At 42.8% G+C, this 13,398-nt stretch overlaps 1 protein-coding gene across 1 annotated transcript; it reads right to left on the bottom strand.

Annotated features, from left to right (window-relative positions):
- Positions 1–329: 329 nt before the first annotated feature.
- LOC124045163 (proton-transporting V-type ATPase complex assembly regulator TMEM9-like) lies at positions 330–11,273 on the bottom strand. Its single transcript, XM_046364407.1, has 7 exons — positions 11,221–11,273; positions 10,137–10,239; positions 9,697–9,854; positions 6,175–6,266; positions 3,873–3,981; positions 1,297–1,428; positions 330–956 (listed from the first exon to the last, which is right to left on the bottom strand). The coding sequence occupies exons 3-7, from the start codon at positions 9,790–9,792 to the stop codon at positions 804–806; spliced, it is 582 nt and encodes a 193-aa protein (XP_046220363.1). The 5' UTR covers positions 9,793–9,854; positions 10,137–10,239; positions 11,221–11,273; the 3' UTR covers positions 330–803.
- Positions 11,274–13,398: the final 2,125 nt, after the last annotated feature.

The following is a 13,398-nucleotide window of genomic DNA, read 5'->3' as shown; positions in this document are numbered from 1 at the left end:
AACAAACCGGTGAGCATGGCACCTACTACCATACACCGTTTAAAGGCACAAATTCACCGTCTGAATGGCACACACACAATCGATGTCCCAATTGTCTCGAGGCTGAATCATCCTTCTTTAAAACTGTCTCCATCCCTTCATCTACACTGATTGAAGTGGATTTAACAAGTGACATCAATAAGGGATCATAGCTTTCCCCTTGTCAGTCGGTGTCATGGAAAGAGCAGGTATTCTTAATGTTTTGTACACTTGCATTATGCTGTTTTGTTATACTCCTCGTTTGGTACACATCTATCACATCTGTTTTGTTATACTCCTCATTTGAGATGAAGATGCAACTTGCATTATGCTGTTTTGTTATACTCCTCATTTGGTACACATCTATCACATCTGTTTTCTTATACTCCTCATTTGGTACACATCTATCACATCTGTTTTCTTATACTCCTCATTTGGTACACATCTATCACATCTGTTTTCTTATACTCCTCATTTGGTACACATCTATCACATCTGTTTTCTTATACTCCTCATTTGGTACACATCTATCACATCTGTATTCTTAAGCTTTGGAGTCATGACTGCAACCACCATTTTGGAAACAAAGGACAATTTGGGCCAGCCATCATTCCAAACAGCATTACTGTACATAAGCTGTCCTAAAGGTGCTGGGAATGTATTGAAATGGCAAAGGAACTGAAATCCTGAACAACAACGATGTAGCTAATGACAGTATAACAGCAGCAGATGTGGACAACGCTCAGGAGGTGACTAGCCTCTGATCTGAAGCCAGCCATTGGGGTTTAACTAAGCATCTTGTGTCGGTCAAAGACAGTCTTGCGCTGTTCCTGGACCTGCTTTTTCCACCGCTGCTGTGCCCCCTCGACCCTCTCCAGTACGGTGTTACTTCTGCCTCCCTGAGCAGCGCTGCCACCCTCAGGCTGCGGCCGCATGTCCTGTGAGGGGAGACAGAGACAGAGCACAGGACGTTACAGACACAGGACGTCACACACACTCCTGTGTTCTTCACCTGTTGACCTTCCCCGGTTAACCTCAACGAAACGTGGAGGTATCAAGAGAGAGAACTAAAGTCATCAAAGCACGAAGCTTAATTGATAGGTAATGTGAGTTTATGATCCCTCTGTGTGATGACTGTGTGGAGGAGCAAAAGCTTGGCACTCTACAGAGGATAACTGGAAAAAGAGCTCCTGTATATGTCTGACCTTCCAGAATTCAAACAGTTAAAGTAACTCATTCATTTTTGTGTGCCTATGTGTATTTAAAAGGTTGGCCGACCTCAGAGTCCTCGTCGTTGTGAAGGGGCTGGATATAGGGGTCATGTTTACGGATCAGAGGGTCAACCAGCAGCAGGAACAGCATGTAGAGGAGGAGGGAGCCCACTACTGACAGGTAGATGAGGATGGTCACCTGGGACAGAGGATATAATGCAGCTTTGATTACATTTCGGGAAAACAAGGCCTTTGGCTGCTTTCTGAAATGCAAAGGCAAATATTAAAACATATGCAGGAATACAAAGAGAAGAAAATATGTATTATTACAAAAAAAGCAGAGGGAGAGGGATATTTCACACATTACTTCTATATTATAAATATATCATTTATTATAAACATTATTGGCAAATGCAGTATCTAAAAAAGCATGGCATGTAAAAAAATAAGTAAAATGACCCATGAACACCAACATGTGAACTACATAGGAGCATGTCAAATCTAGTGTCAAATTAAAGTTAAAAGAGTCTAGATATTTCTTTAGAAATTAAGGCATATATACATTTTAGCAGCTATTTTCTATCCTAAATATTAAGAACAAGCAAAGGCTTGGATTTCTGGTCAGATGGAAAAGGGGTCTTAGAAAACATCGACCAGAAAAAGTCTTAGTAAGTATTAGAAATATATCAAAACACATTACTGTCGACCTAAAGACCCCTGCCGAAGAATATCAACAGTTATATTTAGTTTTGGAGAAATTATTTACCTTGTGAAAGTTTAAGAAACATTGCCCTGAAATTCCATTACCAAAGATATTTTCTAATTTCTCTCCATCATGAGGGAGCATAATCAAATCAAAGTTTATTTGTCACGTGCGCCGAATACAACAGGAGTAAACCTTACAGTGAAATGCTTACTTACAGGCTCTAACCAATGGTGCAAAAAAGGTATTAGGTGAACAATAATGAAAGTTTACAGATGTATAATGAAAGTTCACAGATGTAACAAGTAAAGGTAGACCTACCAATTAGTTATAGTGCTTTTACTAATATATATGTATTTGGAATTAAGTGATTCAACACAAAATTCTGTTAACAAATTTAAAATATAAACGCAACCTTCAGCAATTCCAACGATTAAAGTTACAGTTCATTAGAAAATCAGTCAATTGAAATAAATTAGGCCCTAATCTATGGATTTTACATGACTGGGAATACAGATATGCATGTTGGTCACAGGTACCTTTAAAAAAAAAAAAGTAGGGTCGTGGATCAGAAAACCAGTCAGTATCTGGTGTGACCACCATTTGCCTCATGCAGCGCGACACAGCTCCACATATTGGCGGGAACTGAAATACGCTGTCGATCCATAAACATGCTCAATGGGTGACATGTCTGGTGAGTATGCAGGTCATGGAAGAACTGGGACATTTTCAGCTTCCAGGAATTGTGTACAGATCCTTGCGTCACAAAGCCGTGCATTATCATGCCGAAACATGAGGTGATGAATGGCGGCGGATGAATGGCACGACAACGGGCCTCAGGATCTTGTCACGGTATCGCTGTGTATTCTAATTGCCGTCCACAAAATGCAATTGCGTTCGTTGTCCATGGGGCATTCTGTTCACAACGTTGACATCAGCAAACCGCTCTCCCACACGAGGCCATACATGCTGTCTATTCATCCATAGAAGAGACAAAAATGACAAGTAAATTCATCCAAAAATGATAAGTAAAAGCTAAGTCGCCCAGTAAAATTCTACTTGAGTAAAAGTCAAAGTATTTGGTTTTAAATATACCTAAGTATCAAAAGTAAATGTAATTGCTAAAATATACTTAAGTATCAAAAGTAAAAGTATAAATAATACATCATTTACAAACAAAGCATTTGTGTTTCGTGAGTCCGCCAGATCAGAGGCAGTAGGGACGGAGATTCTCTCTTGATAGAGAATTAAGCATTCAAAATGTAACGAGTACTTTTGGGTGTCAGAGAAAATCTATTGAGTAGAAAGTACATATTTTCTTTAGGAATGTAGTGGACTTCTTATTCACTTGTATCTATTCTTATCTGTGAAGACTAGGGCTGGGAATTGCGAATGGAACTCGTGACACAATGTTATCACAGAACTTATTCAGTGGATAGTCAGTGAATGTATTCTTTTAATCATGGTTTTGAACACCATGCTCCTATACCATTTCCTCTTTAGCATTACCATCTGTCAGGTTTTAACACAGTTGGGAATCTTCGGTTGCTCAGGTATGGAAATGCTGGATTCAAAGCATAAAGCGAACCACGACTGTATTTTAAAGGTTTCATAAAACAATTGTGCACAAGGGGGGCAGAAACATTCTCTAGAGTCCGTAACATAAAACAAAAAACAAAAAACGTATTATAAAAGCTGTCCTGTTCCGTTCTCCCACAGCCCATGCCATAACATAACTTAAGGCTAGAAACCATCTGCTAAGTGGACAGTAAGTCCTTGGAAGTCACTTTCCACCATTGCTGAGTTACAATCAGTGACCCTTAACCTCGGGAGAGTTATTTAAGAGGCAAAATTGTTCCTATGGGCACGTGGAATTTAACCACACCCAACATCAGTTAATACCAGTTGATGGACTGTGTGTAAGGGTCAGACCTCAGTACCTTGATGGTGTTGCTGCTGCGTTCTTCATACTTGCACTCACACAGCAGACAGTAGGCCTCCACATCATGGCCCGGCACTGGCATGGGCTCCACCACATGGAGGCACTTACTGGGGACCGATAAATACACATATTAGGATGGATCCAAGATGACATTATGGACTGGGCCTGGATGTAGTCTGCATTATCAGTTGAGCCTTTTCATGACTACCATAAACAACAAACGGAAATCTATTCATTTAAATCAAATCAAACATGCGCCGAATACAACAACTGTTGACTTTACCGTGAAAAGCCCTTAACCAACAGTGCAGTTCAAGAAGAAAGTATTTGCCAACAAACAGCAAGAAGCAGCAGTGTACGGGTAGGGGGTGGGGCGGGTGGGTCAATATAAATTGTCGTGGCGATTTTTATGAATTGTTCAGCAGTCTTGGCGGTAGAAGCTGTTGAGGAGCCTTTTGGTCCTAGACTTGGTGCTCCAGTACCACTTGCCGTGCGGTAGCAGTGAAAACAGTCTATAACTTGGGTGACTGGAGTCTCTGACAATTTATGGGCTTTCACATTTACATTTACATTTAAGTCATTTAGCAGACGCTCTTATCCAGAGCGACTTACTTTCCTATGACACCGCGTATTATATAGGTCGTGGATGGAAGGAAGCTTTGCCCCAGTGATGTACTGGGCCGGTCGCACTATCCTCTGTAGCGCCTTACGGTCAGATGCCGAGCAGTTGCTATACCAGGCGGTGATGCAACCGGTTAGGATGCTCTCAAAGGTGCAGCTGTAGAACCTTTTGAGGATGTGGAGGCCCATGCCAAATCAAGTCTCCTGAGGGTGAAAAGGTTTTGTCGTGCCCTCTTCATGACTGGCTTGGTGTGTTTGGACCATGATAGTTCTTTGGTGATGTGGAAACCAAGGAACTTGAAACTCTCAACCTGCTCCACTACAGCCCCGTCAATGTTAATGGGGGCCTGTTCGGCCCGCCTTTTCCTGTAGTCCATGATCAGCTCCTTTGTCTTGCTCACATTGAGGGAGAGGTTGGTGTCCTGGCACCACACTGCCAGTTCTCTGACCTCCTCCCTATAAGCCGTCTCATCGTTGTTGGTGATCAGGCCTACCACTGTTGTGTTGTCAGCAAACTTAATGATGGTGTTGGAGTCGCGTTTAGCGACGCAGTCATGGGTGAACAGGGAATACAGGAGGGGACTAAGTACAAACCCTTTGAGGGGCCCCAGTGTTAAGGATCAGCATGGCAGACGTATTATTGCCTACTCTTACCACCTGGGGGTGGTCCTTCAGGAAGTCCAGGATCCAGTTGCAGAGGGAGGTGTTTAGTCCTAGAGTCATTAGCTTAGTGATGAGCTTCGTGGGCACTATGGTGTTGAACGCTGAGCTGTAGTTGATGAACAGCATTCTCACATACAGTTGAAGTCGGATGTTTACATACACTTAGGTTGGAGTCATTAACACTCGTTTTTCAATGTCAGAATAATAGTAGAGAGAATGATTTATTTGAGCTTTTATTTCTTTCATCACATTCCCAGTGGGTCAGAAGTTTACATACACTTAATGAGTATTTGGTAGCATTGCCTTTAAATTGTTTAACTTGGGTCAAACGTTTCGGGTAGCCTTCCACAAGGTTCCCACAATAAGTTGGGTGAATTTTGGCCCATTCCTCCTGACAGAGCTGGTGTAACTGAGTCAGGTTTGTAGGCCTCCTTGCTCGCACACACTTTTTCAGTTCTGCCCACAAATTTTCTATAGAATTGAGGTCAGGGCTTTGTGATGGCCACTCCAATACCTTGACTTTGTTGTCCTTAAGCCATTTTGTCACACTTTGGAAGTATGCCTGGGGTCATTGTCAATTTGGAAGACACATTTGCAACCAAGCTTTAACTTCCTGACTGATGTCTTGTGATGTTTCTTCAATATACCCACATAATTGTCCCCCCTCATGATGCCATCTATTTTGTGAAGTGCACCAGTCCCTCCTGCTAGCAAAACAGTCCTGTAGTGTAGCATCCGCGTCCTCTGACCACTTCCGTATTGAGCAAGTCACTGGTACTTCCTGCTTTAGTTCTTGCTTGTAAGCAGGAATCAGGAGGATAGAATTGTGGTCAGATTTGCCAAATGGAGGGCGGGGGAGAGCTTTGTATGTATCTCTGTGTGTGGAGTAAAGTTGGTCTAGGATGTTTTTTTTTTTTTGGTATGGAACTTGAAATCCACCACCCCTAGATTGGAAGACTAGACTGTGAATTCAGCATTATGTGCATGCACATGTTATGCACTAGACAATTGCTCACCAATCTTTCTGGGAGACATTCCTGCTGTAGATGTGTCCGGTGATGTTCCTGTAGGGTGGGCAGATACACTTGCAGCGCACATCTTCAAAACTCTGAGAATATAGTGGTCTTTATTACTATACAGTGACATGTGCATTATCAAAAAAATGACAGCAGCAGCAGTATACACTAGCTTATACCAGGTCTATTTGTGCCGTCTTGTCAACGCCATTGCTGTCATTGTCATTTGTCACGCTAAACGCTGTAGGCCATCACAGCAATGCAGAGCTGCCAACTCTCACGCATTGGCTGTGAGACACATGCGTTTGACCCTCCTTCTCACGGCACATCTCTAATATCTCACGTAATTGAAAAGTACTGCTTTTATTTTCCTAATTCGTCTATTATAGTCAGCGCATTAACTTTTCAACTGTGCTCCAAATCGTTTTGAAATCGGAGCATCTGCGCCTGCAGGTTAGCATCACGAGCAGAACCTCTAACATCGTCCTGTCTTGCCACAGCACTGTGAACCGCGGAACATTGAAGCATAGGATTGGTCTCGTTATGTTAGGGATCAAGTGGATTGGATGCATGTTTTAGAGAAACGCCCCTCAAGATTAGAGTGGAACTGAATGGAAAGAGAGAACCACTGAGTTTATGTAAGTAGAAACAATAGTAGCACGGTAGAGCTGTTTAATGTACAATGTCAACAACCTGAGGCTGCTGTTGCTCCCGCCCCTATTGCAGAATGCAGCCGTTTGACAGCATGTTAAATCCACACTTGCATTAGTCCCCTGGTTTGGTGATTGACATTCAGGCTGTGCCAACAAAAAGGCAGCAGCAGACAGACCTACAGAATGTTTTAGCAAGGAATTTCAGGCAGGGTGACCTCCAAAACTCTTGAACGTGCCGTCCTTGGTCAGCTCTCCCGCTATCTCTCTCAGAATGACCTTCTTGATCCAAATCAGTCAGGTTTCAAGACTAGTCATTCAACTGAGACTGCTCTTCTCTGTATCACGGAGGCGCTCCGCACCGCTAAAGCTAACTCTCTCTCCTCTGCGCTCATCCTTCTAGACCTATCGGCTGCCTTCGATACTGTGAACCATCAGATCCTCCTCTCCACTCTCTCCGAGTTGGGCATCTCTGGCGCGGCCCACGCTTGGATTGCGTCCTACCTGACAGGTCGCTCCTACCAGGTGGCGTGGCGAGAATCTGTCTCCTCACCACGCGCTCTCACCACTGGTGTCCCCCAGGGCTCTGTTCTAGGCCCTCTCCTATTCTCGCTATACACCAAGTCACTTGGCTCTGTCATAACCTCACATGGTCTCTCCTATCATTGCTATGCAGACGACACACAATTAATCTTCTCCTTTCCCCCTTCTGATGACCAGGTGGCGAATCGCATCTCTGCATGTCTGGCAGACATATCAGTGTGGATGACTGATCACCACCTCAAGCTGAACTTCGGCAAGACGGAGCTGCTCTTCCTCCCGGGGAAGGACTGCCCGTTCCATGATCTCGCCATCACGGTTGACAACTCCATTGTGTCCTCCTCCCAGAGCGCTAAGAACCTTGGCGTGATCCTGGACAACACCCTGTCGTTCTCAACTAACATCAAGGCGGTGGCCCGTTCCTGTAGGTTCATGCTCTACAACATCCGCAGATTACGACCCTGCCTCACACAGGAAGCGGCGCAGGTCCTAATCCAGGCACTTGTCATCTCCCATCTGGATTACTGCAACTCGCTGTTGGCTGGGCTCCCTGCCTGTGCCATTAAACCCCTACAACTCATCCAGAACGCCGCAGCCCGTCTAGTGTTCAACCTTCCCAAGTTCTCTCACGTCACCCCGCTCCTCCGCTCTCTCCACTGGCTTCCAGTTGAAGCTCGCATCCGCTACAAGACCATGGTGCTTGCCTACGGAGCTGTGAGGGGAACGGCACCTCAGTACCTCCAGGCTCTGATCAGGCCCTACACCCAAATAAGGGCACTGCGTTCATCCACCTCTGGCCTGCTCGTCTCCCTACCACTGAGGAAGTACAGTTCCCGCTCAGCCCAGTCAAAACTGTTCGCTGCTCTGGCTCCCCAATGGTGGAACAAACTCCCTCACGACGCCAGGACAGCGGAGTCAATCACCACCTTCCGGAGACACCTGAAACCCCACCTCTTTAAGGAATACTTAGGATAGGATAAAGTAATCCTTCTCACCCCCCCCCCCCTTAAAATATTTAGATGCACTATTGTAAAGTGGCTGTTCCACTGGATGTCATAAGGTGAATGCACCAATTTGTAAGTCGCTCTGGAAAAGAGCGTCTGCTAAATGACTTAAATGTAATGTAAATGTAATTTTATTCTACAGAGGGGACAATAACTATGATTTGGTTAGGGTGTAGATTTATGTAATCTTGTTTTCATGAGTTTATTATCTATTTACTTCATTTAGTCTGATCAGTGGAACAATTCTCCTGCTCAACAATGGGCTAAAATATAGGGTTGATTCGTGTGCTGTTATTCTCCACACTTGTTTTATTATTCCACTTCAACACTATTTTTCCAGTGTAATCACATATTTGAAATCTTACCTGCTTGGGTCTTTGAAAATGATTAATATTAAATCAGGTATTTTTCAGCCATTAATGGACCGTTTTGAGTCATACAAATCGTCACCGGATATTATATGCTCCAGGAACCAAATAACATTTTAGAGATTTTAGGGGGGACTCACAACTCATAAAACACATATTGCATCTATGTAGAGTGAGACGATGACAATGATATTAAACTAGAAGTAATAAACCTGAATATTGAAATTCATTATACTTTTATTGAAGGTTGGGTGATTGAGAAATGAATTGTTATAACAAGAACATTTTCAAACACTCAGCACTTGGGGAAACATTAGGGGTGGTCAACCCTCCTGGAGAGCAAGCAGGATTTTCAGCCCTATTTTAAAGAGATAGTTACCTAAATTACTAAATGTTTGTGCCCTTACCTTGAAAGCAGTCTATGGACAAGGATAATATAATCTTATGATTTGGTTACCCACTGGCATAAACCATTAATATTAGTATTTACTGTACAGAGTGTTGGTGTAGTGGTAACACTCGCCGGTCCATGTCAGATACAACTTTCCACATGAGAACAGGGACCAATCCCTGCATCCAACCTTCCCATTTCTGTCTCCCCATCTCATTTAATTACTGTCTGAATAAAGTGTCAAACAGCCAGATAATTATTTAAAAAATATAATAATAGTGTGCATACTCAACATAACAGTTGTCCTAAAATAAATTCTTCCACTCTGGTCATAGGCCTAAACCATGTCAGAATATGTAGAATTGTAGGAAATTAGCTTTTACAACAGGACCCCCCAGACCCCCGACCAGGGGTTGTGCCATTGGGCAATAAAATCCACATAGCAAATATCACACAAAGCTTTCTTCAAAAGTTGCCAGCTATGGCAATGGAATTGGCAAGACAGCAGAAACGGATCTGGGGACTCAGGCTAGAATACACCAGAGTTGATGGTCCTGGAATTGATATACCTTACTAGCGTGTGCAAAGGAGATGGCGTCACTGAGCAGTACAACCAGCAGGCCGACTAAAAGAGACCTGGAAGTCTGTTCTCTTCTGGACGACATACTAACAGACAGACCCGCCAGGTAGCAACCTCCTTACCCTGGACTGGAGGAAGCACACTTCCCTATATGTGGAGGAAGAGGGCACACGCGCACCCACAAACACTCTTTATGGCAAATCTTAGTTAGTTTAGTTACATGTTAGTTACATAGCTTGATACTACATATCATTCCATTAAGTTGTCTCCCACATGTTCTCTCTGGCTACATTTTGAAATAAACAAATTCATTTACAACTGCTGTCAACAGGGCCTAAAATGGAAGCTAAGTCGAAGACATTCGTGCATGTTGCAAATTAAACAGAAAAAAATACCACACCAGCGATATACTTATTAGCAAGTAAATACCTTGGAAACGTTATTTATTTCATACGCACATACAAGATGACGTCAGCTGTTCTTCTTCAGTGGTGTTAACCGTTGTTGGCAACAACTTCCATGGTGCCACCTACTGGGTTGGAATAAAAAAAATAAAAGTGTGACCTACTAGGATTCCTGGCATTATACAATTTGTGTACATCATTGCATGCGATTGGATGTCTATTGGGAAAAAGCCTCAGTCCAGTGTGTGTCCTCTGACTGACTAAAATGTCTATACCCTCTCGCTCTGGTGGAAAGTATAAGGTAAACCCCTGCTTCTTCTTCTTGACCTGATCAATAGCTCTATTTCCTGGTAGTCATATCAATATCACAAAGAGTCATAAAGACAACTGTATTACATTATGAGAGCAGATTTAATAAAATGGAATAATCTTGCCATAAATCTCACAGGTAGAAAAAAAACTCTATAGAATGGCATGGCTGACAATTTTGGTATTTACTTTCGGCAATACCAATTACCCCCACCACAGACATTCTCTTAAGTACACTCGTTCATAACATACTTTACGTGGGCAAATAAAATGCATAGAATAAAATGGAAAGTTTGACATCTTCCTAAATCTGAGGGTGGTTTTACCCTTCCAGACATGGTATTGTATCAACCTGGCACCCAAGGCTTTTACTTGCGACATATTGTTAAATGCACTAAAGAGGAACAATGGGTATATATTTGAAGATTCTCGTGCTCAACCCGAGAATATTGTTTTACGTGTCTATCTTCAAAGGCTTAAGCTGAGAACATGAACAACTTCACAGTTAAGAACACTATAACATAGAAGAAAATGAAAAAAATGTAGTAATTTTGGACTGACCAAGATATCACAAAATTGATTTAAAATCTTTTCACAAATTCTACAGCACAACAGCAGAGTCGTGTCTGTAATGCTCCGGGTGTCGTGGGTGTGGAGTCAAATGCAGGAGACAGAGTTCAATGCTGTGCGTCTTTTAATAGCACCATTGCACCACATGGTGTTCACAAAAGTTACGTTCCCAAACACAGGGAATCAAAAAATACAATGGAAAAAAATCACGACCAGGCACTAACACTTACCTCTACAACAGAGCCGAAGGTTACATTGAAATAATCCCGCACAACAACCAGGCGGGCCGGCTGTCTAATAAAGACAAACTAATTAACATGAACAGGTGCTACCACTAAACATACAAGGAGGGGGAGGAAAAACAATCAGTGGCAGCTAATAGGCCGGTGACGACGACCGCCGAGCTCCACCTGCCCGGGAAGGGGAAACACCCTCGGTCGGACTCGTGACAGTGTCTTAAGTGTAAAACGAATGACTCAATAATCCATGCATTCTGGGAACGATATAAAGGACAAAATAAGTCATTGGGATAGAAAGTTGTATTACTGTATTACAATGTAAACATACTTTTAATCCGTCTGAATGCCTATTTCAATATATGGTATATGGGGGCGTAGTGAAATATCCAATGGGCTAGATGATTCTCTTCTCATCACTGATCTGGAAAAAAAACGTATACTAAGAAATTGGAAATCAATCAACCCGCCATCATTAACATAATGGATTTTTTTTATATATATATACATATATATTGAAATGGGCGACCGAGAAAAACAAATGGGTACAATTAAAAGACAAGCGGAAAACAATGGCTGGGGCACTTATGGCTGGGGGGTGAGAACATGTGGGTCTGGGCAGGTGAGATGTAGTCATTGTTTGTGTGCGTCTGTAAGTTGTTGTTCATATGTAAACGTTTGCATCTGGAGTGGAGAAAAAAAGTATTAAAAAAAAAAAAATCTAAGATGAATATCTCTATAGTGAGCTCCCCACCCTAGACCCTAGGCTACCCTTAATAAGCCATACACACCAATAATGCACACAAGCAACTGAAAGGGCAGTTGGAGACACGGATACTTCCGTAACGAGCTATGTTATCTGTGTGAACGCTACTCTGTATTCTTTGGTTGACATCCTCTTTCTCGCCACCTGAATCTGTCCTGTTTTTTTATTTATTACGGTGAGATTCCCTCTTGACCTATTGGAGGGTCTTCTTGACCTGAGGACGAAAGGTCAGAATGCATGCTCACTTCAGATTCAATACAGCTGCATTGTTGGGGAGTTATACAGTTCAAGAGTGCAACCCCCTCCCCACCTTTCCTATGTCATACACATGTTAAGTAAGTACTGAGTACAGTGGACATCCATGGTGCATTCCTGGTATCAGCCCCAAAACATTGAGTCCAATATCCTGCTTTCACGAGTCTTTCTTGCCAGAATGAGGCTGTGAGAAATTACGCTTCACCAGCTCTGCCATTATTAGCCTCTTCTCTTCAGCAGTAACCCTTCCTGTCTCCTGCACAGTGAGGGTCTTTACACCCAAAGGCTAATTGTCTGTTTAAGGACACCGACCTCTGCCCACTGAGGCATACAGTCACTGGCCTTTCATCACCTGAAAGGTCAGAACAGAACACTCATCATATGAGTTTAGATCGTCTTTCCAATTCAATGGTCTAAATAGAATGTAAGAACATCTTTTGAATATCCACCAAGAAGCAAAAGCGTACAGGACATTTTTGTTGTTGTTGCAAAAAGTAGTCAGTTTGACCACTAGGTGATGCTACAAGGTTCCAAGTCCACAGTCACTGACTGGGCCCAGTGGCATAAGCTCCTCCATTGTGATACGGATACTTTATAATAGGGCTCATCCCTGTAGTAGGATGTCAGAGGTATTGAGGAAGAATAGCAGCTTTCAATATGCCTTGATGTCTAACGACCAGCTATTGTATGTTCTTGGAACCTCCAATTCAATCAATTGCACATATTCATGTAACCTTTACAACTGATTAAAGCACAGATATTCTCAGGACTGTTAGATATTGTGCATCAATTTGGAATATAGGGCTTGCTTGACAAAATGAAAAGAAAGACTGTTAAGATTTGTTGTGAAATGAATGTTCCAATTAGAAACACAATATTGTAGCCTACCCTTTCCTCTGCCTTTTCACTACTCCTCACTCCTCACTCCACCTCTCCCACTCCCTCCAGTACTACTTCTAACCATTCTTCTTTTTGACCTTTACCTTTACATCTTCTGTAGTTCCTAAAGTGGAGTCCTCTCTTTCTCTCTATCATGTTATTGCAGAGTACACTGTTTGAATAACAAGACAACAACACCGGTAAGTGATACTTCCCCCCTCTCCTCTCCTCTCCTCTCCTCTCCTCTCCTCTCCTCTCCTCTCCTCTCCTCT

Source organism: Oncorhynchus gorbuscha, linkage group LG10, assembly GCF_021184085.1.
Source record: "Oncorhynchus gorbuscha isolate QuinsamMale2020 ecotype Even-year linkage group LG10, OgorEven_v1.0, whole genome shotgun sequence".
Taxonomy (NCBI): domain Eukaryota; kingdom Metazoa; phylum Chordata; class Actinopteri; order Salmoniformes; family Salmonidae; genus Oncorhynchus; species Oncorhynchus gorbuscha.
The sequence above is the reverse complement of the archived record's forward strand: the minus strand, read 5'-3'. Positions and strand labels throughout refer to the sequence as shown.

Coding starts and splice junctions, on each gene's coding strand:
- LOC124045163 (XM_046364407.1), bottom strand. CDS start 9,792: ATGTCGTCCAGAAGAGAACAGACTTCCAGGTCTCTTTTAGTCGGCCTG. Junction 3,982..6,174: donor AATGTCTCCCAGAAAGATTG/GTGAGCAATTGT, acceptor ATCGGTCCCCAG/TAAGTGCCTCCATGTGGTGG. Junction 1,429..3,872: donor GCAGCAGCAACACCATCAAG/GTACTGAGGTCT, acceptor CCTCTGTCCCAG/GTGACCATCCTCATCTACCT.